This window comes from Leptopilina boulardi, unplaced genomic scaffold, assembly GCF_019393585.1.
Source record: "Leptopilina boulardi isolate dan_hultmark-lab unplaced genomic scaffold, ZJU_Lbou_2.1 LbouV2_325, whole genome shotgun sequence".
Taxonomy (NCBI): domain Eukaryota; kingdom Metazoa; phylum Arthropoda; class Insecta; order Hymenoptera; family Figitidae; genus Leptopilina; species Leptopilina boulardi.
Genome location: NW_026137891.1, coordinates 6,111,454 through 6,139,406, shown reverse-complemented (window position 1 = coordinate 6,139,406; position 27,953 = coordinate 6,111,454). Strand labels below are relative to the sequence as shown.

General features: G+C 29.3%; 5 protein-coding genes across 9 annotated transcripts in view; 3 read left to right on the top strand and 2 right to left on the bottom strand.

The window, feature by feature from the left end:
* The window catches only part of LOC127284636 (uncharacterized), a 188,819-nt gene that overhangs the window by 28,252 nt on the left and 132,614 nt on the right, over positions 1 to 27,953 (bottom strand). The gene's annotated exons all lie outside the window — the stretch shown is intronic.
* LOC127284639 (general transcription factor IIH subunit 1) lies at positions 90 to 4,190 on the top strand. The gene is made up of 8 exons (XM_051310185.1): positions 90 to 247; positions 1,190 to 1,372; positions 1,446 to 1,647; positions 1,717 to 1,873; positions 1,946 to 2,491; positions 2,554 to 2,881; positions 2,953 to 3,128; positions 3,197 to 4,190. The coding sequence occupies exons 2-8, from the start codon at positions 1,219 to 1,221 to the stop codon at positions 3,317 to 3,319; spliced, it is 1,686 nt and encodes a 561-aa protein (XP_051166142.1). The 5' UTR covers positions 90 to 247; positions 1,190 to 1,218; the 3' UTR covers positions 3,320 to 4,190.
* LOC127284635 (uncharacterized) lies at positions 4,326 to 14,614 on the top strand. 2 transcript variants are annotated; one of them, XM_051310175.1, is made up of 10 exons: positions 4,326 to 4,631; positions 5,323 to 8,413; positions 10,984 to 11,390; positions 11,469 to 11,495; positions 11,572 to 11,709; positions 11,779 to 11,900; positions 11,961 to 12,085; positions 12,161 to 12,444; positions 12,514 to 12,696; positions 12,765 to 14,614. In XM_051310175.1, the coding sequence occupies exons 2-10, from the start codon at positions 5,401 to 5,403 to the stop codon at positions 12,990 to 12,992; spliced, it is 4,527 nt and encodes a 1,508-aa protein (XP_051166132.1). In that variant the 5' UTR covers positions 4,326 to 4,631; positions 5,323 to 5,400; the 3' UTR covers positions 12,993 to 14,614. The 2 variants fall into 2 exon arrangements, with proteins under 2 accessions (XP_051166132.1, XP_051166133.1); XM_051310176.1 differs by lacking the exon at positions 11,469 to 11,495.
* On the top strand, positions 15,057 to 16,858 carry LOC127284643 (uncharacterized protein C1orf198 homolog). The gene is made up of 2 exons (XM_051310188.1): positions 15,057 to 15,623; positions 15,697 to 16,858. The coding sequence occupies exons 1-2, from the start codon at positions 15,333 to 15,335 to the stop codon at positions 16,309 to 16,311; spliced, it is 906 nt and encodes a 301-aa protein (XP_051166145.1). The 5' UTR covers positions 15,057 to 15,332; the 3' UTR covers positions 16,312 to 16,858.
* LOC127284632 (cadherin-related tumor suppressor) overlaps positions 18,540 to 27,953 on the bottom strand; it is a 100,699-nt gene continuing 91,285 nt past the window's right edge. The window contains exons 13-21 of one of the 2 annotated variants that reach the window (XM_051310173.1): positions 25,669 to 27,900; positions 24,876 to 25,152; positions 24,079 to 24,665; positions 23,708 to 23,973; positions 22,183 to 22,626; positions 21,725 to 22,091; positions 21,435 to 21,650; positions 19,777 to 21,346; positions 19,439 to 19,694 (exon numbers count right to left, since the gene is read on the bottom strand). In XM_051310173.1, coding sequence (XP_051166130.1) covers positions 19,576 to 19,694; positions 19,777 to 21,346; positions 21,435 to 21,650; positions 21,725 to 22,091; positions 22,183 to 22,626; positions 23,708 to 23,973; positions 24,079 to 24,665; positions 24,876 to 25,152; positions 25,669 to 27,900 — 6,078 coding nt within the window. In that variant the 3' untranslated portion in view covers positions 19,439 to 19,575. Of the gene's footprint in view, positions 21,347 to 21,434; positions 21,651 to 21,724; positions 22,092 to 22,182; positions 22,627 to 23,707; positions 23,974 to 24,078; positions 24,666 to 24,875; positions 25,153 to 25,668; positions 27,901 to 27,953 lie in introns of both variants that reach the window. The other variant, XM_051310172.1, reaches the window with a different exon arrangement.

Below are 27,953 nucleotides of genomic sequence, written 5' to 3'. Positions count from 1 at the left end.
AAAGTTTATTCAATGTCAAATAAGAACTGTTTACAGGAAGTTTGATAATTGTGTTGATTTGACTAGAGTAGTTTTTTTTAGTCAGAGACAGGTCGATGTTGTTTCTTGTTGCCGACGACGTCGGGTAGATCGTGGTAGTCGTCGACAATTCGAGATGCGTCCATCCGACACGACACGATGTGTTCTGCACATGGTGGCCAAGACGAACGACAAATATTCGTCTCTAGTTTTCTGCATTTTTCTACCGGTAAATATTCATCTTTTATTATTAATTTAGGTTAAAATTAATTAGAAAGTTGCGATTTGCTGTTAAATAATGAAAACTGAGCCGGCAATCGCAGAAAAATATAAAAATACGATTAAAAATTAAATCTAGACTATCATAATCATTTCAGTGTCGGATTTCCGATTTATGAGACCTATTACTTGTGAATGTAGGTTTTTTTTAGAAAACATTTTTTTAACATAACTGTTTATGGATGTGATTTTTTTTTTAAATTAAAATGTTTAATAAAGAATTTTTTTTTGCATTCAAGGACACAGTGACAAACATAGGTGCTTATATAGAATGTTATTTTATACGATTTTTATTTCTTTTTTTAGTTTTAAGATTATAAATTTATTATCATAATTTTTTTTATCATCTCTCTAAAATATTGTATTTTATAAATGTTTAGAGCGTATAATATTGATGAAAAAAAGTTGAAAATTATTTTTATTTTTTTTCAAAATGTTGTTATTGCAACATAATTTCAATATTTATTTGGTATATTTTCGTAAAAGTACGTCATTTTTTTTTTTTTTTGTAATGTGAAAATTTTCATTATTTATATTTTTTGGATTTAAAAATAATGAAATTTAAAGAATATTAAAATTATAAGATGCATGTTAAAGAAAGAAAGTGTGATATATAATTTAGAAAGCATTGCTTGCATTGCATAATTAAAAGTAAGAATCGCCTTAATATCCAAAGTAAGATAAACCTTATATGTACTTTGGAAACTAGTTTGCTATTTAACACCTAATTTTATAATTATGCACTACTTGGAAAAGGCCTTGAAATTATTTTTCTCTACTTATAAAACTGTATTATTCAGAAAGCAAATAAGAAAAAGATGTGAAATTTAATTCAACTGGGAAGAACTTATTTCAATAGTTAATTATATTTTTGGTTGATTTTTATTTTTAGATAAATCTTGTTAAAAAAACTCGTCCACCATGACCACATCATCGGAAGATGTTCTTATGCAAGTAGGACAGGTCCGTTATAAAAAAGGAGATGGCACTTTATATGTTATGAACGAAAGAATAGCTTTTATGCTAGAAAAAAGCAACAAAGTATCTGTCAGTCACAAATATGCTGACATTAAATGTAAGATTTGTTATTTTTTAAACAATTTATTTCATATTTTTCAAAATAATTTATAAATTTTATTGGTATTCAGTGCAAAAAATATCTCCCGAGGGGAAATCAAAAATACAATTACAAGTAGTTTTACACGATGGACAATCGTCAACATTTCATTTTGTAAATAAAAATGGTCAAGAAGCACAAATCAAAGATCGTGACGATGTGAAAGAATTGCTACAACAATTACTACCTAAATTCAAAAAGAAAGTCAATAAAGAACTAGAAGAGAAGAATAGGTAACTAGTTTTACGATTACGATTTATTTATTTTTTTAAATGATCTAAATTTATCAATTCTATTTTTAGATTACTCCAAGAAAATCCATCATTACTACAATTGTATCGTGATTTAGTAATTACGCAAGTAGTCTCGTCTGAAGAATTTTGGGCACAGCATGCTGTAGAATACATGCAGGCAAAAAAAGTTCAACAACAAGAAATTGGTGTAAATGGTGCCTTTCTTGTAAGTGAAAAATAAATTTTTTATTTTTATTCGAAAATATTTTTCATATTATTTATTTAATATATATTATAGGCCGATATTAAACCACAAGCTGATGGCTGCAATGGATTCAAATATAATTTAACTACAGATATAATAGAATGTATATTTAAAACTTATCCAGCTGTTAAAAGAAAGCATCAAGAAAATGTGCCTAATAAAATGAAAGAATCTGAATTTTGGATGAAATTTTTTCAATCGCACTATTTTCATCGAGATCGTATCAATGCAGGGACCAAGGATTTATTCACCGAGTGTGCCAAAATTGATGATCAAGAAATGAAAAAAGACATACAAACGGGAATTAATGATCCCTTGCTCGATATTACCTCTTTTGAGGATAAAAATTTAGATGAAAATTATGGTAGTGAAGTTGGAAAGGCGGATAAACCATCGGGTAATATTGTACATCAAAATATGATTAAAAGATTTAATCAACACAGCATTATGGTAATGAAAGCTAGCACTGCCAAATCTTCAAATAATTCAAATGAAACACAACAAATGAATGGATCTGCATCATCGGCAAGTAAACATCCAACGACAAATGATAATCTAGACGAACCAAAGATTAAAAAGGTAAAGAGAAATTAAAATACATTAAAGAAATTTATTTTTCAATTATTTTATTTTTATTATAGCTTAGGATACAAGAGAAGTTATTGTACGATGATTTGGATACGAGTTGTGATGTACAGACGAATAATCTATTGCCTCTTAAATTAACGCAAATTGATAGATATTTGCATGGACCAGTGCCAGGAAGTGAAAAATTTGGAGTTAATCAAAAAGAAATACCGTTAATATTAAATCAAATGAGGATAGAAATTGGAAAATGGGGAAATGGTGCAAGTTTACCGAGACAAGATTCGAAAACTTTAGTAAGTCCAGGAGCAGCAGTTTTAGCTTTAGGAGAACTCACACCTGGAGGAGCCTTAATGAAAGGTTTTAGAGAAGAAAGTCTCGGACGTGAGTTTCATTTTTTTTCAACTCTTCTTAAATATTGGAATTTTTAATTATATTTCTCTTTTCTCATATAGAACTAATACCAAAAGACTTGGAAAAAGAATTGCGCAATGTCTACGTCTGTCTTTGTGAACTTCTTAAACACTTTTGGAGGAGTTTTCCACCAACAACACCACAATTGGAAGATAAAGCTGTTCGTATGCATGAAGCACTTCAAAGGTTTCATTCAGCAAAACTCAAACCGTTTGAGGTAAATTTTATTTTCAACAAATAATCTCGATTAAAAGGGTTAAATAAAGAAGAAAATTTCTTTTTTAGGATCGTATGCAGAGAGATTTCTCAGCAGTTAGTCAACATTTAACGAGTCACTTGAATCAACTTTTGAATGCAGCCTATAAGAAATTTGCTGTTTGGCAACAACGAAAAATGCAAATGAGGTAGCCATTATTAAACACATTTCAAATGAATTTTTAAAACAGAAAATTTCAAATAAAAACAAAGTAATACGAATGAATGTATATTATAATGTTACCGTAATGAAGAATGTTAGACAATTATCATTAAAGAAACCAAAGTGAGATATATAAATAGTACCGCACCTTTAAGAAAATTATTCTTTTTTCATCTTAGAAATTGCTTATTTATTATTTCATATTCTGTTTTAACACCCAATATTTACTAAATCGGGAATCTCGGTTTTCGTGATATATTAATTTAATTATTTCACAAATAATTATTAAATAAGAATGTTGTGTAAATATAATTCGATCTAAATCGTTTAGGAAACTTCGAAATAGTAGGAAATTGTTATAAAAAAAATTGTTGTGTTAAAAGAAAATTTTTTCAAACTAAAAGGAAATCAAAGTGAGTGTAATGTTTTTATAATTAATTAAATAAAAAAAATGCAATTACAGGAAAAATTAATTTTTTTTGTCTTGTACGTTCATTTTTTTTTTTTTTTTTATAGAAATAACACTTTTTTCAATGTATGCCTGTAATGTCAGTGAAGACTATAGATGTACTATTTTACTGCGAATGTATTCAAATAAGTGTCTTAATAGTCTTGTCAATATTTTCTTACCTGAACGGAGCTCGGATTTATGACTTATATATGATCATACAATTAGTTTATAATTCAAGTCTTTGTCTTCATTTAATTGTTTACTAATGTCATCGTATAAAAGTTCTTTTGCTATAATTTTAATTATCAATGTAATATTTATGTTAGTAATTATTAAGTATTACTGTATTTTCGAATTAGAAATATGTTCTTACACAATTATTTCAATAAAAATTATCATTGTAAATAAGACTCGTGTATTAATTATTTTTTTAAATTATTATATTTAAAACAATTATTTTCATTATTCTTTAAATATTCCCTCCATTTTTATTTATCAATCAACAGGTGGCGCTTCTCTATTGTTGATTCAATTCAAAATGGCGGCCTATAATGGACATTGAGAAGTACAATATAATTGTTAGCAAATTTTCTCGAATTAAGTGATTTGTGTAGCTTTAATTTAATGTGGTTTAAATATTGTATATTACATACATTATGATTCGTGAGAAAACTGAAGAGTATTAAAAGAGTTACAGTTTTGATTCTTTTATATATTTAATCCTTGTGTTGAGTGTCGATTCGCCGATCTGTGGCCATATTTCTATATGATATTTGATAAAACGTTGATATATGTTTCTACAAATATTAACATTAAATGAGCCACAACATCATTAACAGTAAAAAATTAAGGTAAACTTTTAGGTCAATTAAATAATGTATTTTTTTCAGTTCGACATGTCTTAATCATTAGGAGTCAAAATCTCAAAAGACGCTGACCTTCCTGATCGCGAATCTTCTAATACATAGTTTGGTGCCGAAACTTGTTTCTCACACACATGACATCATTTTATTAATTTTCCTTTATATTCAGTTATGTATTCAATTAAATGCTATTGTTAATAGACAATTCTTTTCAAGTTTCAATGAACGTGAATTAAATTTTTCAATGACTGTTTATTTTCAGTTATATTAATTTTTAATTTGCAAAAATAAACATACTTTCTTTTAAGGTGTTTTTGACAAAAATGTAAAAACTAAGATTATCTAATTATAAAAATTTGAAGAATACAACTTTTTGAAGAAAATATATAAAAGAAGGAAACTTCTTTTATTAGAATTTATATCGCAGGTGTTTGGGTTTACTTAAATTATTTTCCAATTTTAACCCTTTTTTTAAGGTGGAAAATAGTTTTACTTGAAATAGATTTCGTAATTTTTCCAAATGTCAAATTGTTTTATATTACAATTTATGATGTAATATTGAGAAATGAAAAATTATTAATTGCACCGAGTCCATTTCTTTTTATTATCAAAATGTTCTAATTTTTGTGTTATTCTTTAATTGAGAATTATTGGAATAAATTAATTTTTTGTATTTTAGAAAAAAAAGTGGATGAAGGCTATCAGATGCAAAACGCAGACCATCCAGATTAGGCACCTTAAGTGCCAAAATTAGGTGATGGATCCCAGTGGTCCATGGTATACATCGTATAATCGTTTGAGTACAAGTACAGGAAGTGCTACTGGTACTTTTCAAACAACAAGTGCAAATAGTGAATTTACTAATCATCATTTAGTAACAACTGCTACTCAACCTGCACCTCCTGCAACAACTTCTCAATTAATTTTGCAAGCAGCCCATACAACTGCAACTCTGGCGGGCCAACCAACACCTTTTAATCCAGGGGGATTCCTTTCTCCTCCCCCTGCGAGTTACGATGTATTTTCACCTTTATTTCATCACACAAATTCAAAGCAAGCCCATTATGTAACACAACATCGTCAAGTGCTTGCTCAAAATCAAACTGTCGCTGGAATTAAACAAAATGCACCCGAAAATGATATTCCAACACTCAGAGAAAATTATAGTGCAGCACATCAATCAAACTTTTTTGAAAATCAAACATCAACAACGACTCCTACCGCTTCTACTTTGGCATGGACTCATCAAAATAACCCACAATTACCAAGCCCATTTGGTATATTACCACACGAAAGCGTTTCATCTTCTCCAGGACCACCATCCACAAAACCTGTCACAACCTACGATAATTCCTTTAATACTCATTTTGTAAGTGGTCAACCGATCAACAATTTAAATACCCCAGTTGTCGCGGGAACAGATTTCAAATCATCAACTTACGATAATAAAAAAGGCCCAAGATCACCCTCGCCAGTTACTTCTGCTAAATCAACAGTTACATCAGCCCAAACATTTTTCCATCAAGTACCAACTAATTATAGTTCCGATACACTGTCAAATAATTATTCAACTAACAATAATCAGCCGTCAGTCAAAGTTCAAACACCCTTGACACATCAGTCTTGTATTGTTTCAACTTCTCGAACAACTGCACCAACAACAATTTTTCTCAATTCAATAACAAGATCCGCTCCCTCTCAATTGCCCGAAAAACAATCAACAAGAACCACCAATTTTCCCTCCATTCCAAAAACATCACAACAAGCAATACAAACAAAAGCGCAGGCAAAAATTTATCCCGAAATTAATGAACACAGAAGAACTGATCAACATGAAAATAGTCAATCATCACCGATTAGTTTCTCTATCATGGATTCAAGAAATTATACAAACTCCAATTGCAATACAAGTAATAAAATTCCAAGTGGTCAGAGAACTCCTAACAATAATCTTCACAATCAACAACAATTTCATGTATTGAATCAACAACATTTTGAATCAGCTTCCTATAGACACTATTCAGGTTCAACGAGTGATTCCGAGTATCATCATCCTGGAAGATCAAAATCAACGGCCTCAACTGACAGCGCCTATTCATCGAATACATCAACTCAAAATGGACCCGACTGTGGAGTTGTTGTTCCAAGAAGACCTAGTCCCCTTCAAGCACATTCACAAGCAAGTCCATTGGGTCATGTGCCAAGTCCCGCTTATCCAATGTACAATAGTCCAATGGCAACAATTTCCTCTCCGTCGCCCCTTCATGGCGACAGTAACAGCAATCAATGTTCCAATGGTGCATCAACCTACAAAACAGGAATTCAAATAACTCCACCATCCCCCCTGGATGTCACTGTTCCCAGACCATCTTCACAAACTCAAGTCGCCTACTCGTCAGTCATCACTCGAGCCTTAGGATCCAATGAAAAAACAACCTACAATGAAGGACGAGCCTACGAACGACAAGAATTCCTCCCATCGCAAAAACAAGTCTGCTGGGACGATAGTCGTACATCACGAAAATACATCGATCCCTATGAAACAAACCCCGAGGTTAATAATCATCTAACAACACAACACAGAATCATAACAGAAAGACAGCAAAATTATTTCGACTCCAATCAGGTACCATTGCAGGATTTAAGTAGCTGTCGAGGTGATCCTATGACGATTGTAAAAAATCTCCAACAAACTTCCTGTCAAATTCAACAACCAATTGCAACCGATCAATTGAAATTAGACGACAGACGAAAACCCGAATCGCCAACAAAGAAAAAGAAAAATTCCGATTCAGCAGTTGTAACAGAGTACTTAAACAGAATTCCACCGCCTGCTCATCACAATACAAATCAACCACAAAATGGTTATTTTGAATTTGAACGTTGGAATTTACCGCCACCACCACATTCGAAAATGTTTCCTTCAAGTGGCGCATTTGCCTCACAGCATCATTCGACAAATTTCGTTGGTCCAACACATCAACATCAAACATTCTCACATCAACCGCCTCTTACATATTTTCCCGCTTTTCACATTACACCAAGTCATCATGAATTTCAACCCACCGTGGAAATAACACCACAAATTGGAGAGACACAAAATTTCACCCCTGAAATTCGTGACGATAAACCAAAAGTAATAGTTCCTGATATTGAAGAAGAATTAGGATTTCTACAACAAAGTCAAATAATGGCTCAAAATACGGATCCAAAAATGAGGGGTAAAGAACCAAATACTGGTTTTATGACAAGTTATTTGAAATTTCTTCAAGGCGATCGTGATCCATCGCCTGAATCATCAATGAAAAGTGGTAGAAAAGCATCGTGGAATAGGTCGAAGCCTTATATACCACCGGAGCCAATGAGACCATCAGATGGATTAATGAATAATGGTGATATTATAAAATCACAATCAATGAAAAATAAAGAAATACCACAAATTGATTATGCAAATGATCCAAGGTATTTTCCCTTGCCAAAAGAGAGGAAAAATAAAAATTTCGATTCTAGTGATGGTGGCTTTAGTAGTGATGATGATTTTCTATTTAGTGCGACAAAAAAAATTGAAAAGAAGAATAATAATATTAATGCACCTATAAATATTGTTGCTGATGTTATGAAAAGTGAGGTGAAACCTAAAAAAGGAAGGCCTATTAAACCAGGAGGTCCAACGGATAGAAAAAGAAAAGCAGCGGCCGCCGCTGCTGCTGCAGCCGCTGCAGCTGGTCTCGATGGTGTTCCAATTACAATAACAAAACCGAAAAAAGCTAGTGAGTAAAAAATTTATATTTTTATATTTTCTTTTACAAGGTTTTTTTTCTGAAAGTCAGGGAATTTTTTTCGTCCTTTTGAACAGAGCTCGGATTATACTTTTTCAACATTTTCTGACTTTTTTTCGAATTATTTGAATAAGATGCGATTTTTTCGACTTTTTTTTTACATTTTTTTAAAAAATTTTTTAACAAAATACGTCTTTTTAATATACAATGCAAATCTTCTTTATTTCAATTATTTAATAAATTTTTAACTAAAATTTTTCTCTAAATGAACTATTTTCAAAAATTTTAATAAAAATTCTTCACAAATTCAATTATTTTAAATTATTCTTCAATTAAAAATTTTATGAAATTCAACAATTGTTTACAATTTAAAAAAAAAATCATATAAAATTACCAAAAATTTGAATTTAAATCCTTTTAAAATTTTCCATCTAAAACTGTTTGAAATATAATAATTTCAATTTTAACTCTTTTTAAATTAAATCATTTTTAATGATTTTTATAATTTTCTTCAAAAATTAAATTATTTGAAAGCATTTTTTAATTAAAAACTTTTAAAATTGAATTTTTGTCTATAATTTCTAATACAAATTTATCAACAACTGAAATGAGAAAAAATTTCAATTAAAAATCACTTGCAATTTAATTATTTTAAAACATTTGAATGGTAAATCTTTGAAAATTCAATTACTTTTAAAAAATATCATCTAAAATTGTTTGATAAATTATTTTCAATTCTGTAAAATTTAATTATTGTCTGGAATTTAACAAAATCTTTTGAAATTCAATTATTTCGAAAAATTTCAACTATAACTCTTCCAAAGTTCAATTATTTTTATTAATTTTAAAAGTTCTTTAAAAATTCAATTGTGTATTTAAAAAAGTTTCAAATAAAAACACTGAAATTGAATATAATCATAAATTTCGAAACGATACTGAAGTACGCAACGTTTATAATAACGGATTTTTTAAAAATAATTTTTTAGAATGAAAAATTCTTTATTTTTTTGATGAACCTGAAGTTCGCAACGTTTTTAAAAACGAAAAATTAAAATAGAATGATTTTTTCAAGTCATTTTATTATTAATTTTGATTTGCACAAACTTTTAAGAAATTAATCTTTTTATAGAAGCCTCCGAATAACTTTAATTTTATGTCAAAGTAATACATACCTATTATCTAATTATTTTTTCGTTTATAAAAACGTTGCGGACTTCAGTTTCATATTTTTTTGCGTGAAAAATATTTTTTGTAGTTTTTATTAATCAACAAATTATAAAAAATGTTTTTGTAGGTAAACAATTTAATAATTTTCCGTGTTAAATAAAAATTCATTTCCAATCGTTATTCATAAACGTTGCGTACTTCAGCATCGTAATTTCGAAAAGGGCTCAACTCCAAAAATCGTGAGAGTCATTTTCACTTATTAATTTTTATGCGAAAATGACATTTACGCTTTTTCGAGTTGAGTGTATTTCGTAATTTACGATTCAAATGTTGTCAGAATGGATTTAATATCTAATAACATAAGTTATTTAAAGTAAAATACTTATTAACTAAATAAATTTAATTAAAATTAAAAAAATCGATTTTTTCAACTTTTTTTAAAATGTAAATCGACTAAAACGACGTTTTTTTATCCTCAAAGTCGATCCGAGGTCTGTAAATATTATAATTTAAAAAAATCCGATCTAGGTATTTGATTTAAATTCGATTTTTTTTATTTAAATCATGATTTAAATGTAAATAATCCTTGGGTTTAAATATTGATTTAAATCACGATTAAAATCAAATTTAAATCATTGCAGCCCTGCTTTTGAATATCCTTGAAAAATATTTTTAATGTCCACAATATAGTTTCACAATTTTTCACTTATAAATTAATAATAAATTTGCATTTTTTTTTATTTATGAAAAATCGATTTGTTTTTATAATAATTATTTTTAAAACTGTTCATTTTATATTCATCATTTATAAATGTTATAATATTTGTTTTGCATGGGTTTCTAGATCTAATAAAACAATTAATTTGTAAGTATTGCATTTATTTCACTAAAAACAATGTAATACATATAAATTTTGCAAAATTTTAAAATAATGTAATTTGTCATAAAAAATGTTAAACATAGAAAATAATTATTTGTTAAAATAATGAATATAAAATTAATTGTAATAATAATGAAATCTTATTTTTAATGTAGTACGAGAAGTAGTATTACAATATTTAAATTAATTTTTTATTCGTTTTTTTTAACAAATAATTATTTTCAATGTTTAACATTTTTTATTACAATTTACATTATTTTAAAATTTAGCAAAATTTATATGTATTACACTGTTTTTAGTGAAATAAATGCAAATGATAAAGGTCCACATTGTGAGCGAAATTAAGCAATAATTAGAAATTAATTATTTCATTGAATCCTAAAGCCCATGCAAAACAAACAATAAGCAATACAATGAATTCTTATATTCATAAATGTTAACAAATAAAAATTTGAGGCTAGTTGTAGACACTATTTTACTAATTTTATTTATTTTTTTAAATTGCTTTTTCTAGATTCTATCGCATTACCACCAAGACGTGAAACAACACTAAGAAAAGCAAAGGAAAAATCGTCAGTTAAAAAATTATTGGATCAACAACAGGGCATTGATTACTATGATAATGATGAGGAATTGGGTAATTCAGATTCTGATCCAGCTTGGACACCAGCTGCAAAATTAGCTGGCGATGAAGAGGATAAAAGAAAAAAGCGCGGTAGACCTGTAATAAGCAAAAGATCACGAAAAGTTATCGATGAAGATGGATATTCATCGGGTGATTTGACAGGTTCCAAAAAAAGTGGAAGAAAAAAACAGGATATCTATGCACGACATTCAAATAGTAATAAAAATTCTTGTAGAACTGATGAAAAATTACTTACTTCTGTGAGCGATGACGATATCGATATTTCACCATTTAAGGTTTGTGTATTTTCATTAAATTTTTAATTGAAAAAAAAATATTGTAATTGATATTATAAAAAATTTACGTACATGCAGCGTTCAATGGACAATGGAGACGATTGGGTAACTTAATTTATATCTAAAATTTGAATTGTTATTAAATTCTTTTGAAAATACAATTTTTTTGTTTCTATTTCAGTCGGGAGAATTTGTGGTCATGAAATCAGATTTAGATGAAAAGTTCCCACCACTTTGGAGAATTGATGGGAAAACATTACTTCAAAAATACGAGCCATTTATTTCGAATGGAAAAACTTACTATCGAAATATATCAACTGTAAGAATTTTTTTAATTTAATTAACTTATTTTTGATATTTTTAAGTAATATTGTTTTTTCGATTATAGTATTCTGGATGGTCACCACAAAATCGACACGATTATCAACAAGTTCCGGTTAAATTCTGGCAGCAAGATAAAGTCGAAACTGTCGTTGAATTTCTAAGAGAAGAAATGATTGTCGATGATGGGTAAATATTTTTTATTACATTAAAATTATGAAGAAAAAATAATTAACATTTTTTTTACAGCGAGTACATTGAGAAATGTATGAAAGGAACTGAAAAATATCAAGATCATTTTGAAGTTTACATTCAAACTTTAATATCTCAGGCATTGGATTCGAATTTCCTAACAGAAATATTTCAAGAGCAAGGTTAGTTAAGAATTGTATTTTTTTTTGTTGATAAATATTTTTTTTCATAATAAAAATAAATTCTTTTTAATTTAGATGATTATTTCTTGTCAAATGTAAAAACTGTTGATGATGTAACGGAGGAAAGAAAACGTCGTTTATTATCAACAACAAAATGGCATTCAAATGTTGTAACGGCTGTTTCAACGTGGCCATGTTTAAATATTCTTAAAGATTTACCACAATCTGAATATAAAGGAAAACTTTGTGCCGGTTGTCAAAATGATAAAGTAAACACTCGAGTTTTACTCTACGGTCAACCGTACAACGGAACTACTTTAGAAGGATCGCCACCTGATCCAAAAGTTCTTCAAGAAAAGGTAAAAAATCGTTTTTTAGAAAATTTCTACAAAATTCGACATCATTTTTCTAATTATTGATTGTTTCAGGACTTTTTGTTTTGTCGCATTTGTCAAACTAAAATTGCACTTTTCAATAAGGTAGCGCATCAAAAATATCTTATGTTTTTGGAATGTGCAAGAAGAGTTGGTGATAAGAGAGTTTCTGATCCGCACAAAGATACAACAATAATACTTAATGAACTTCTGGCCGATGAAACGTGGTTAAATCAGGTATTTACTTTTCTGTTTCTGTATTATTCAATTTATTAGAATAGTTATTATTGAATATAAATTTTCAGTTATTTAAAGAAGTAAGAAGAATCTGGGCAGAAATCGATGCAATTCATTATCATTATATGAAAGTAAAAAATATCCTCGAATCTGGTATTAATGATAATTCCACAAAATCTGTTTTTGAAGCAGTTGAAGGATTAAGTACAACTTCAAATTTACAGTTACCTGCTCAAAATATGAACTGTATCCCACAAAGCTTTACTCAAATTATAAATGAAACTGAATTGTCATAGTGGTGCTAAAGATTGAAAAAAAATTCAGTCATTTAAACTTTATATATACATATATATATATAGAAAAAAAAACTCGTAATGTGCACTTAAAAGATAAAAACTGTGAATAAAAAATTGGTAAAGAAGCATAATCGAGAAAATATAAACTAAGTTGTAAAGGAAAAAAAAGTAACATAAACGCGCACCGAACTTTATGTAATATACGCACTACTTTATAATAATTAGATTTATGCCCCAAGTTTCGCCATTTACAATAGTTTATTTTCTGCGAAGAATATTTCGCAAATATTTTGTGTGAATATAGCAAATAGATATTTGTAATCGCTTCAAAGCAGAAAATATTGTGAATTCAAACAAAAAAAATTCTCCGGAAAAGTTTTATGAGCGTTTCAAGTGATATAGACTAAAGTTGTTCTAATGTTAATTATTTTATTTTTTTGAAAGAAAATTTTTTATTTTCTGTATCTAAAGTACAGACTTTTCACAAACATTTTTTTTTTTATTTCTTTGACTTTTTTTTCGTTAATTTACTTTATTTTGCTACTATTTTTTTCGAGAGATTAACATTGGCCTGAATATTAAATTTTTGTTTATTTAAATTTCAGAAAGCAATTATTATTATTGTACTTTCTCAAAGCAGGGACAACTACAAATTTGAATTTCAAATTTTTTTTGCATCTTATATAATGTTGATTATATTGCACATGCTTCTTTTTTTTGTACAATGCTTTCATTGTATTTTTTTGTTTCTTTAAAATATATTTAAAGAAATGGTAATTTATAAAAATTAAATAGTGTCTATTTTTTAAAAATTCTTTAAAACAAAAAATTTTAATTATTTTTATTAAATTATTTTTTGGAAAAATTGTGGAAATTTTAATCACAATTTTTAAAGATTTAAAAATATTTTTTTTCAATGCACGTTTTTACAAAATATTAAAAAAAAAGAAAAAACAATATTAAAACGAAAAATGTTGTCTCTGGTTGAGAAAAAAATTATAAGATCGACTAGAATGTACATAAATCGCGAATATTTATGTAAGAATTTTTAATGTGCTGGAAATTACTTTTTATATATTTTAGTTATATTTGGACTAAGTTCCGTTTTGATCTTCCTGAAAATTTGCGATAAAGTAAATTACATTTTCCAGTAGATGATAACAATTTAATAGTAGTGATAAATATAAGTAACAAATTTTATTAATTATTATTACTATTATTATTATTATTATTCATATTGTTTATGCCTTACGATAAAGTTTAAGTTTTGACCAGGTTTATTGAAAAAAAGTGACTAGAGATTGCGTGATATGCGTGATTGGCGCGAATGTATTTTTGAAAGATGTATATCAAATTATATTTGTAAATTGTAAAAATGCGTTAGTGAAAAAGTAATATAGTTACAATTTTGTAGCTATAATATGAAAACGGTATTTCTTATGTAATTAAGAAAAATATTGAAATAATACCATCACAAAAAGCAAATTGCTAAAATAGAAAAGAAAGACAGTTTGTCATAAGGTGTTTACTTCTTTTATTTTTCGTTTGAAAATAAATGTGCCATGCATTCACTGAATTTAAATGATCCTTTGTAATTGTATTAAATATATTTATCGACTGAATTTTTTTTTATATTCTTTCGGTAATGTGTATAACATACCAAAACAGAAATAATTCTTATGCAATCAATATCCTAGTGGTTCTTTTAAACTTTTAAGTATATCGTAAACGTTATTCAAAACAGAAATTGTACGATTATTTTTTACAAAAAATTATAAACAAATTTTCTCATAAGCGCTTGTAATCTGTTTTAATGAGAAATGTTTTTTTATTAAAATAAGACTACAATGTTTTACAGTTATTTTCAACGAAAAAAAATCAAATTATAAATATATTAAATAATGAAATATCACTGGCATAATTTATGTTTTTATTAAGCATTTCTAAATAAAACAAATTAAAATTGAGAACAACTGTTTTGTTATTGATTCCTGCTTTTCTCAATCATATTTGAAAAAAGCGCCTAAAATCAGGGGCGTGACATTTCAATGCGCATGCGTTAATTTTAATAAACAGTGTAGAGTAGAAATGACAGATGTTTAATTAATACAATAAACAGTAATTTACAACAATGCAAGATGATAATAATATTGACACAATATTATTCAATATAAAGATTTGTCACAAACAATTATTAATCTTGAATGTATTTTGGTGCAAGAAAATAATTTAAAGAAAAGGTTAGGATGAGTTGTGTTAAATGCTCATAAATTGATAAATTCAATAAAAAAGTGCTTTTAATTTTTTTTGTATACACTTGATAATTTTTTTATAAAAAAAATGGGTACAAAAACTCTAAGTTCAATAGCTGAAGAGTATTTTTACACAATTAATCCTTTGGCTCAACGAATTGGTGAAGATGTTGCTGCAACAAAAGATGCCTATGAAGGACTTTGGAATACCTTAAGTTTATCAGAACAAAATCAGGCTATTGATGAAACTATAATTACACCAGAAGTTGCACTAAAATATGCTGCAAAAAAACTTGAATCTAACAAGGAATTACCAAAATCATATCCAAAATTGTGCATACAAACTGGGATGAAATTTATGGTGGATGAAACGGGTTCGGTAGGTGATTAATTTTGCTAACCATATATATATATTTATTATTTAAATTTATGGGTTTATATTTATATTTTAGACTTTACGCTGGCGTGATGAACATTCAGCACCGTTTTCATTTATGACACAATCACAAATGAATCTCAGTTTATCTGATTCGAGCGAAGAGATGAAATCTTATTCTTATGGGAATTATATTATGGGAACATCACATTATTCAAGTCCAATGAAAAATTCTAATGATAATGAAATTTCGCTCAATGGTGATTATAATTCATCTCCAAATAATTTGTGCTTTTATAAGTCTGATAATTATTCAGATACTATTTTTTCTACCAATGAATGCAGTAATCTTCTCAATAGTCTAACAGACAGTGATAATTCCGAAAGCATTTTTTCCAAAATAATTAACAAAACTTCTTTACTTCAAATACAATCTAACTATAATGATGATGACGATGACGATGATGATCTCGAAAGTTTGGTGCCAATGAGAAATGCACAAAAATCATCAATTAGTGATAAATCACAAATGAATATTAGTTTAACTAATGTAAGAAAACAATCTAGCGATACCACTGAATCAACTGCATTGTTAGATACTCCAAGTTCTTACAATAGTTATCAATCTTCTCATTTGAATCATGATGATTCCATTCCAAAGACTGGATTTGAATTTTTAGATAATTGGTAATTTTTTATTTATATTTTCAAAGAAAATGAGAATTAATTAATATCAATCCCTATATCATAATATAGAATCTATTACTCCAAATATAGTATTAGTATCAATGTAAAGGAAAACTGTTTTTTCTTTCTTTTTTTTAAATAAGGTACATATAATTATAAAGACTGTTCCGAACAAAATATTTCAATATTAATATTAATTAGCTATATTATTTTTACAGTAATTTCTATTCACAATTTAAAAATTCTTTATACTTACATATAAATCACTCAAGATTGCTAGTCACCAGTGGTTAATAAATAATTAGTTATAACCAATTTATATATAGAGTTTGTTTAAAAAAAAACATTTCATACTTCCTATTAAATAACGATAGACATAGATATGTGTGTTAAAAGAATAATTAAAATGTAAAAGAATATATAGTTAATGTATAAGAAATATGTCATTTATAAAAGCGTTTACATTTTCTAAAACTAATGTAATTGTTAAGTATTTTTTAAAGTTTTGTACCATTTTAAAGAGAGATGAAGTAGAAATGTATTCAAAATAAATATTTCTATTTACAAAATATACTTTTTCATATTATTATTTTATGTACCTGAAATGAACGAAAAATATGTAAATTTTATTATAGAATTTTGTTTTATGCATTTAAAAATAAATTAATTGTTTATTAAATATGAGTCACAATTTGTAAAGTGCGCCAACATTTTTTTTAAACATTCGAAATTTTTTAAATTCACGTTTTTCCATTTAAAATAGTAAATTAAAATTTAAATTAAACATTGTTGTAAAATTTGTAAATTAATATTAATTAATTGTTAATTGAAGTTATTATTATAAACATTTTTAAACGCGATTTTATAAATTTTTGTATTTCTATAAATAATCTACACGGAAAGAAAATAAATATCAAATTTTATAAAAGCATTTTCAAATTTTCTATAAGTATTTTCAAGTCGTGGAAAATATTGTAAAAAGCGAAATTTCCATATAAGAAATATTAATCTTTAATAAATTTTTAACTTTACACCATCTACTATAGTTATAATAAAATTTATTATAATTTAATAATTAATCAAATACGTTCTACCAAATTTTATTATAACTATAGTAAATTTAATAAAAGTTTATTAAAAATTAGTATTTCTTACATAGAAATTTCGCTTCTTACAATATTTTCCATGACTTGAAAATACTTTTACAAAATTTGAAAATGCTTCTATAAAATTTGATATTTATTTTCTTTCCGTGTATAAAAAAATCAATTTTTTTGGCAACTGATATTATTTTAAATTAAGACTGCTTTCTTTATTTCTCATTTTTTAAAATTATGTAATTTATTAAAAATTAATTTACCTTCTCCCTCGATTTTTCAAATATTTTTTGTTACATATTATTCGTAAAAATAAACTAAAATCTTTGCCAAAAAGAAAAATTTGATAATTTACCCTTCGGTTAAAAGTTAACGAATTTTTATAGCGTGGGGTACAAAAAATCTCTCCTAACGCGTTATTTTTTGAAATATTTATATAAATGAAGATCAAAAACTTGTTATAATGTTCTTTGGCACAATCTTTGATCTTCATTTATTTAAAAATTTCAAATAGTACTGCCTACAATAGACTACAATAGACTACAAATAGTCAGAAGAAATTTTTTGTGTTAAGCTCTAGAATAAAAAATTTTCGTAACTTTTAATCAAAGGTAAATTATCAAATTTTTCTTTTTGAGAATGATTTTAGTTTTACGAGTAATATGCAACAAAAAGAATTTTATCGAGGAAGAAGTTGGATTAAGTTTTATTTTAAATGAATTATTTAAATTTTCAACAAATTACATAATTTTTAAAATGATAAATGTCAACCGAAAGCGGTGTTAATTAAAAATAATAATGCCAAATTGCTTTTGTATAGATTAAGAAAAATAAAAATTTGTAAAATCACGCACAAAAATGTTTATAACAATAACTTGTATAAATCTTAAAATTTTTAAAAACTGTTAAAGTTGTTTTTTTTATTTACTATTTTGAATAGAAAAACGTAAATTTCTTGAAAAAATTTCTACTATTTAATTATCAGACTTCACAAATTTTGACTCATTAATATACTTTTTTATTTTTCATTACTGTAGTGATTTTCAAAAAAAAATAGACCAAAAACATGCTTTCGTTAATTTGAACGTTGAGAGCTTTAGGTACATATTAAGGATAAAAATAAAGAATTTTTTTTTTTTCATATTTATTACAAATATTGTAAATTAACACACGTATACATTCTTTCGATACATTTTCTCGATTCAGACTTTTTCTTTGTACAGTTCAATATTTACAAAATCGAAATCTATTTTACACATAGTACTTGACGATTTTATATTATAGGGCAATGAACATAAAAAAATAAATTCATGGCATATCGTAAAGACTATGGTATAGTCAGTCTAGAGATGTTGAGGATTGCTCCAATTTATAATTATGGCTAGAAATGTAAAGTAGAATGAAAAAAAAACATTTCTTAGTAATTTAAATAATATTAAAAATATACAAAAATATTACACTGACATTGTGGGGGGCGAGGGGGAATATACAAAAAAAATTGTATTAATCTACAATTTTTGAGTACAGTTACAAAAAAGTAATTGAACTATTAGAAAAACCTAGCTTGTACTTTCTAGCAAAATTATTTTCTGAGAGTTGTAATAAAATTACAAGACATTGCACCATAATTTAGTTTTTTTTTATAATACAGTCTTAATATTAATTAATATATATATATATATAGGAAATTTTTCACTATTAACTGTACAAACTCACTGACATCCTGATACAAGATGTCAGGATATTTTAAAAAAATAGCTTTTTAAGCTCTAATTTTCTTTTTTGTATAACTAATTCTCGATTCATGCAATTTTTTTTTTACATTTAGAGAACATTGTATGGCAAGAATAAAGTTTTTAAATAATCTCAGTCATGTCTGGCATCAGAAATAATAAAAAAGAAAAAAAATTTGTAGTACCTTTCTCAAACGTACTCTTCAGACGGTTTAGGAATATTTGCTGGTAATCTAAGAGTACTTTGAACTCTGTTGGTACTGTCGGGTAATTCAGCAATGTCAATAAATACACCGACCAAACTCTCAAAATTTGGTCCCCAATTTAAGAGATAATCCCAACTGAGAGCCGTGTTGGTTGATGGTGAACCATTTGTTGTTGGCCTGTAAAGTCCACCCATGTGAGTTGAAAGATCATCGTCAGACGCAACCAATGTACTCAGCGAACCACGAAACGAGCTGTCGAATCCATCGTAGTTGATATTTGGCGGTAGAGGTGGTTTCGTCGATGGTGAAGACTCGGTTGTTCTATCGGGAAGTACCTCATCTTCGGGTTTACTAAATAAGTCATCAGATCGTTTATCTTCAACTAAAGAATTATTATCGTACTCAATTTCCGAACATGTGAAGCTATCGTTACCACTCTCGTCTGTAGTTGATGAATTCCTTCTTTTCAGTCTTTCAGGTGGCGGTGTGTGCCTTCTGTGTAAATGAAGTGGTCCATGCGTTGGTGGTCCTCTCGCTTCACTCGACGAACTCACGGCATCCAATGTTGAGACTAAACTCGATGTTCTTGGTCTTGAATTTAGTCTCTCAATTTCTTCAGCGGTGAGGCCCATTGGTCCCGATGATACATTGTTCACTGTTTCATTTGATTGTGGAACTTTTCGACTTGCCGTTGAACCCGAAAGTTGACTCATAATTGGTGAATTGAGACTTCTTTCACTGTTGGAATTTAGAACGTCTTTTCCAACGCCGCCCGATGAGGAAGTCGTTGCCAACAGTGCTGTTTGCAGGGGTTTTCCACTAATGTCATGAAGAGTTAAGATTCTCGGTTGTTGAGCTGATAATTCACTGCTGGGCGAAAGTCGCGCCAATGGTGTACTTTGATGTAATTTTTGAGCCGATCCTGGAGGTTGACCCACAGTTGGAGGTGGCATTGCTCTTGGTGGAAATGGCGCCGTGTGACGATGTTGTTGTCCAGTGTGTTTGTGATGATTCGCATAGCTTCCAATCGGAGGCGACGTTGCCTTGTATTTTCTCATTCCGGCTCGATAACCTTGATAATGATAGACAATGTCAATGTCACTCGGAGCGATGGAACTTGCATTCTCGAGATCATAATGTTCCGGCATATCGGGTTCGGGATTGTGTTCGTGGGAGTGTAGGGAATTTTGAGTCGGTGGAGGAAGTGGAGGATGATCATCACGAATTGGTGGTGATTTGGTAACTTCTCTCTCGATAATATCCGGTCGTTGTGGACGATGCTCGGTGCCGTTGATCTCTCGTTCTTTGTATTTTTTCGATATAAGTTCAGGACCAATGTGACCTCGTAAATCCGAGGAATCAGATATGTAGGTGTTTTCATGACGTGACAGGAGATTGTCACCTGGAGACACCAATGAATTTCCAGTGATTATTGCATTTGTACTTTTATTTACAACAGTTGTTGCTGATTTTTCTTTACTTTGTCGTCTAAGTCGAAAGACAACAAAACTGACCATGATGGCAACAAGAAGTGTGATAAAGAAAACAATCACTAGAGTTATTCCAATGCTGAGAGGATCTGCAGCAGCGGCCGCGGAGATTCCTATTGGTCCTCTGCAGCCGAGTCCAACTTTTCCATGATAGATAACATCGGTTAGAATTGATCCTGAACCATTGAATGGTTGAAGTTCTCCATTGATTGTAAAATTTGATAGACAACCTTCAAAACTATTTGGTCCCTGATTATTGTGAACGTAATAGAGATCTCTTCTAATTCCTCCAATTGTAAGAATTGACAAATACGGATCCAAAAAATCGTGAACACCCGCTGAATCTAATTCGTCGCCTGCTAGATTTCCATCAATGAAGAGTTTCAAACCTCTCGAATGGGCGTGGAGTGTTAAATTGTGCCATCGACCATCTGCCAAACTGCCTTCGGTTGTTCCTGTCATATTCACAGGGGATCCAATCATAGATGCGTATATTATATGCCCGTTACTTAACTGTAAAAAAAATTTTCTTTTTAAAATACTATTCTTAAATAATACTATTTTTAAATTAACATTTTTTAAATTCGTAATCAATGATTACCTCAACGGAAGTAAAGTGTTTATTAGTGGCAGCGTAAATTAAAACTCCGTCTGGTTTCACAGTTCTGAACATCAAACTAATTGTTTTAGCGGGAGGTGGATTAGAAATGAAAAAGGAATCTCCACTCGTTGATCTTGTTATCCGATGATTGTGCCATAAAGTAGAACCACCGTATAAATATTCCAAAAGTTGCATTCTACGATGCCTCTCCGAAATCTAAAAAAAAGGACACAATAAATCATACTGCTTTTGAAAAAAAAGTTAGAATTTTTTACAATTCTGATACATACTTTAAATTCAATATAGCCTCCTTCACTCAAATTGACCGGCTCCAAAGCTCCATGACAATTAGGAGCCGTGATGCTTCCACACTGACAAGAAACTTGATGCCATTTATCGTAACATTTTCCCGAACCACAAATTGTATTGAAATCCTGTTTATTCGTTGCACAAGGACTACGTTCAGATCTTCCACATGTTGATTTAACACCTCGCGATGATAATGGATTTGTAAGATTCAATGATCTTCCATTTATTGACACAGAGTGTATACAACCAACCAAATCATCCGAATGAACTTGACCAGGTCTTTCTAAAAGAGGATCGACACTTGCCAATCCACCGAGCATCAAAGGATTGTTGTTAAAATTCAATGTTCTGAAAATTTAATACAAAATTAAAAATCAAATACAAAAATGAATTTTGTAAAAACAATTTTTAGAAACTATTTTAAAATTTAGGTACTAACCCAGTTGGTCCAATATCATCGGCATAACACATTCCATCACCGGGTTTACAATCGTCACAAACATCCCCATGTTCTTTACATTTCGAGACACTTAGCGAGACAACTCTTCCATTTCTTGTTGCTGTAATTTTCCTCCATCCTCCATCGGCTAATGATTTTCCATTTTTTATTGAAATTGAAGTAATTGCACTTCTCGCACCTCCATAGGAAAAGACAACTCTGCCGTTAATCAATTCCAAAACAACAAAATCCGAACGTCCTGCACTTTGCGGTCCATAATTGTACAACAATAAAGCGTCGGGTTTAGTTGTTGCAAAAACAATTGTTATATCGTTTGTATTGGAATCCAATGCTGGGAATGACATATAAGAGAGTTCCTCGAATCCAAAGGTTGATTTTTCACAATGTCTTCCATAACGTCCATCAGGACAACTGCATCGATATCTAAAAAATAAATTTTTAAATAATACTTATTTTTTTATTTACGAAACAAATTTTAATTTACTTAGAATGTAGGCCTCGGATTATGCGACTTTTTCCGACTTATTTTAATAAAATGCGATTTTTTCGACTTTTTTTTACAAATTTTTAAAGAATAAAGGTTTTTCTAGTGTACAATGCAGATGTTTTTCAGATCTTCTTTGTTTCAATTATTTAACAAATTTTTAACTACAATTCTTGACTAAATTACATATTTTTAATAATTTTAATGAAATTCTTCACAAATTCAATTATCTTAAACTATTTTTCAATTCAAATTTTTATGAAATTTAATAATTGTTTAAAATTTTAAAAAAATTAGCAAATAAAATTACCAAAAATTTTTAATTCAAAATGACTTGAAATTTAATTATTTGCAAAATTTTCCATTATTTTTAATGATTTTTATACTCTTTGAAAATTCAATTACTTTTAAAAAATGTTATCTAAAATTATTTGATAAATTATTTTTAGTTCTGTAAAATTTAATTATTGTCTGAAAATTAACAAAATCTTTTAAAATTCAATGATTTCTAAAAATTTCAACTTTAACTCTTTCAGAATTATTATTATTATTATTAAAAAAATTTTTATTTAAAAATCTGTAAAACTGAATTAAGTATTACCTGAAATTTTTTTTACCATAAAAATTAAAAACTATGACAAAATTTTAAATTCGAATAAATTGCTTAAATGAGACTTCAAAAAATTATAAAAATGGAACTTTAAGAATTTTCTTAGAAATAATAATAATTATAGATAACCTTTTTTAAAAATAATTGAATTGAAAATAGTTTAAGATAATTGAATTTTTAAAGAATTTCATTTAATTTATTTAAAAGAATTAATTTAGAGAATAATTTTAATTAAAAATTGGGTAAATAATTGAAATAAAAAAAATCTGTAATAAAAAAGACGTATTTTGTTTAAAAATTTTGTAAAAAAAGTAAAAAAAAAAAAAAAAAGTCGAAAAAGTCGTATAATCCGATTCCTGTTTTTTACGAAATAAATTTTAATTTATTAAGAATATGAAAAGTAAAAATACCCAGGTTTCTCTCCAACGCAAAGGCCTCCATGCAGACAAGGATTTGGTCTACATGAATCAGCGATGGATTCACAATGATTTCCTCTATATCCGGCTCTACAGAGACAGAAGAAACTTGAACCGTCGGGACTTTCTTTACAAGATCCACCGTTTCTACAAGGATTACTTGCACAAAAATCTCCCCTCTCCAATTCACAGAACTTTCCTTCTCGATCCAAAGGACACGTACAGTGAAAATCGTATCCCAATCGACGACACTGACCACCCTGAAAAAAAGAATATTTTAAAAATTGGTACATTTTAATTTACATTTAATTTTAAGTATAGTACCTTTTAATTAAGTACATAAATCAAATCCATAAATTACTTACCAACTGACATGGATTTGGTGAACATGGATCTTGTTTCTTTTCGCATCTTTCGCCGGTGAAACCATCACGACATTGGCAAACCATTTCTTGTATTATTTTTGGCGATGTTAAAATTAATGTTTGACTATCGGTAATTCTTGCGTCTTCATAAACAACAATTTGATCACTACATATGCCTCCATTGTCACATGATGAAAATTTACAAGGTGAATAACCAATGGTAATTGAATTATTTTCCAATAAACTTTGAATTTGATTATGTTTGCGTGTTAACAATTCAATAACTTGATATTTACGAAGATAACCTTGCGGTGTTGCTATTGCCAAATAAACATCTAAATTTCCTTTATTTTCATTAATACTGTAAATTGAAATAGTATCTCCAACATTCACGCTCTCCTGAAGTGTATCGCGAAAGGCACGATAGTGTTTACTCAAAAATTCACTGGCAGAAAGTTTGGAAATTTGTAAAGCCACGCTATTTTCAACAGTGATATTTGTAAACGTTGTAAAATCCACCGTCACTTTTGATATTACATCTGGATGTCGGCCATCATTTCCAGAAATACTTAACGAATAACCAAAACCTAAAAAGCGCAAAAAAAAATTGAAAATTAATTAATTATAAATAATAGGACGCTTAGTGAATCGGATATTATTTCTTCATTTGATTCAGACGATAATAAACTTTAAAAAAATGATGCAGACTTTCTTCATATATAAATTCTATGAATTATTAATGGCGCAGCATGCATGTAATAATTTTCAGACTAATATATGAACTTTCGAACACGAACCTGGCGTAATTTTGCTGGTATGCAAATCGCAACCGACCGGTATGTTCAGTACACCGGAGCTCGAACCGTGCAATATTTTGCAAGAGTAGTCGCCAGTTGTATCGGGATCATTTGGATGTACGTCGGCAATTTTTCCCAATGGACTCAAACCATTGTAAGAATGTACAATCACATGAACTGATCTAGGCGTTGAAGGACAATCATTTTGATCTTGAACAATTATCGATATTGAATGCTCATTTTTCATTCTTGGTAAACCTGAATCTTCCACTTCGACCTGATGAAGAAATTTCAAATTAATATACATGAAAAAAAAGTAAAGAAAAAAAATTCCTTTTGCAGGCATTACAATATCTTTTCTTCTCGAAAAAGGTAAATTTTTTTTTTAAAAAAGGGGATAAAAAAAATAAAAAAAATGATAAATTAAATAATTATAATTACGTTGTACAACAATTTGAATTAATGAAGATTGGAAAGAATAAAGTTTTTATAACAATAACTTATAATAATTTTATATTTTAAGAATTTGTGCTTTAGAATAAATGACGTTTAGAAAAGAAAAAAATTAGGATAAATAATAATTTTATTTACTGATGATGATATTATTATTATTATTAGTAAATGAAAATATTTACAAAAAAAAATTCTACATTTTTTATCAAAAAAAGGAATAAATCATTTAAACAATTGCGAAAAAGGTGATAAATCATCAAAATAGGTGGAAAAAGATAAAAAAAAAAAAGGGGGACTAACTGTGATGTCTGCTTTTCTGGGGAAAAAAATAAAATCTTACCACAAGATCAAGTTGTTGAGTTGTTTCTCTATCCAAACTTTTGGTTGTTCGCAAAACGCCGGAATGTTTATCTAAACTAACTAAATCATTCTGTCGTCCTCCAATCAATTTGTAGGAAAATGGAGCGCCATTTGGTGGTAAATCAGGATCTGTAGCCGTCAATGTCATAATAATCGTACCAGCCGGTTCATTTTCACTAACGTAACCAACAACTTCGCTTGAAGCAAAATCCGGTCCATTATCATTAATATCCAACAATTCGATACGAACTGTTGCGGTGCCGGTTTGAGGCGGTGATCCCGTGTCTATGGCGCCGATTATCAGCTCATACGTGGGCACAGTTTCACGGTCTAGTTGTTTCGCCGTCTCGATGTCGCCAGTTTGCGGATCGACCTTGAATGCTTGGCCCACGTTACCGCCAATGATTGAATAGGAAAATTGATTATTCTGCGGCCTGACGTCCTTGTCGACAGCGCGTACTGTCAATACTCTCATTCCCAATGCTGCGCCCTCAGATACATTTGCATCGTAAATATTTTGCAAAAATTCCGGTGGATCATTACCGTCTTGAATTGAAATAACAACTTGCGCTTCGTCTGTATCATTGCCACGAATTCCGCCTGCATTTTTTGCCATTACTGTCAATACAACACGATTTTGTGTCTCTCTATCCAATCTTCTTGAAACACTAATCATTCCCGTTTCTGAACCAATAGTAAATCCCTTATCATTCGAGGAGCCAACAAATAGATAATAAACCCTTCCATCGTTACCAGCGTCTTGATCGGTCGCTTGAACAAGTCCCACCGATGTTCCAACTTGTGCACTTTCCGAGACATCCATATGAAAAACAGGTTGAACAAATTTCGGATAAAATTCATTGACACCGGTAATATAAATCAAAACAGTTGTAACGCCAACCATTTGTGGACTTGTGTCAGGATTTGTTGCGACAATATCCAATGTATATTCATTAGCTTCTTCGTAATCAAAACTAACTTTAGCTGTAATTGTTCCCGTGTCTTGTTGAATTTGAAAATAATCTTTACCACTACCGCCGAGAATTTTATATTGAATTATTGAATACTTTGGTGAATCAATATCCCTTGCAACGACTTTATAGACAAAATTATTTGGTGGTGAATTTTCTGGAAGATAAGCTTTGTAGAGACTTTGATTGAATGTCGGATGATTGTCATTAATATCAGAGACATTTATCGTTAGGGTTGCGATCGCATGTTTTGATTTGAATGCCAAATCACTTGCCGTGATGTTGAGACGATATTCTTGAACAGTATCGTAGTCCAATGGTTCCAAAAGTGTCACAACACCAGTAATTGGATTAATGGAAAATTCTTGACGTTCATTTCCAGCTGATATTTTGTAACGTACCATTCCATTGGGTCCAGCGTCACCGTCAACGGCACTCACTGTCAAAATTGTCGTATTCACTGGTTCATTTTCTGGTACACGAACTTGATAACTAACAGCAGCGAAAGTGGGAGCGTGACGATTTTCACCAGTTATTACCAATGTCAATGGCACTTGATCTCTTTGTGGAGGTACACCTCTGTCCACCGCCTGTGCTTGTAAAACAAAACTAGTACCCGGTTTAAGATTACTCAATGATTTCGTCACATAAATCCATCCTGATTTTTGATCAATTTCAAAATATTCACTTCCATTTCCAGTGGCAATGGAGTATTCAATTTCAGCATTGACTCCAAAATCAGTCTCATCAGTGGCTTTCAATTGCATTAATTGTTTGCCCATGAAGAAATCTTCAGGCACTGGCGATAGATATGAACGTTGTTCAAACTTTGGTGGATTATTGTTTGCATCGACGATATTTATATAGACTAGTGTTTTAGAAGACATTGGAGGTTTTCCATTGTCCGTTGCAACGACAGTTAGAGAGTAAAGATTTTCCGGCGATGATGGTCTGTGAGTGTGTTTGTATTTTAATGTTCTCTTACTGAAAATATCACCAGTTGCCGGATCAACGGTAAAAAGATCCGAAGGTTGAAGAAGACTGTACGATATAACGGAATTTGGTCCTTGTTTGTCACGATCGGTTGCTGTCACCTCGCCAACGTGAGCCATTTTTTGTTGCAATTCAGGAAAGTGAAAATGATAGGATTCTTCAACAAATTCCGGTGCATTGTCATTTTGATCTTGAATTGTGATTGTTAGCGGTGTTTCTGCACCCCAAGCACCGTCGGCAGCAGCAACCTAGCAAAAAATTTGATTTTAGATTTTTCCAATTGTAAAAAAATGGTAAAATT

Bases quoted from the DNA above. Each gene is read 5' to 3' on its own strand.
- LOC127284639 (XM_051310185.1), top strand. From the start codon at position 1,219: ATGACCACATCATCGGAAGATGTTCTTATGCAAGTAGGACAGGTCCGT. The intron at 1,648-1,716 runs GTAACTAGTTTT...TTCTATTTTTAG, and splicing joins GAACTAGAAGAGAAGAATAG to ATTACTCCAAGAAAATCCAT. The intron at 1,874-1,945 runs GTAAGTGAAAAA...TATATATTATAG, and splicing joins GTGTAAATGGTGCCTTTCTT to GCCGATATTAAACCACAAGC.
- LOC127284635 (XM_051310175.1), top strand. From the start codon at position 5,401: ATGGATCCCAGTGGTCCATGGTATACATCGTATAATCGTTTGAGTACA. The intron at 8,414-10,983 runs GTGAGTAAAAAA...TGCTTTTTCTAG, and splicing joins AACAAAACCGAAAAAAGCTA to ATTCTATCGCATTACCACCA. The intron at 11,496-11,571 runs GTAACTTAATTT...TTTCTATTTCAG, and splicing joins TGGACAATGGAGACGATTGG to TCGGGAGAATTTGTGGTCAT.
- LOC127284643 (XM_051310188.1), top strand. From the start codon at position 15,333: ATGGGTACAAAAACTCTAAGTTCAATAGCTGAAGAGTATTTTTACACA. The intron at 15,624-15,696 runs GTAGGTGATTAA...TTTATATTTTAG, and splicing joins TGGTGGATGAAACGGGTTCG to ACTTTACGCTGGCGTGATGA.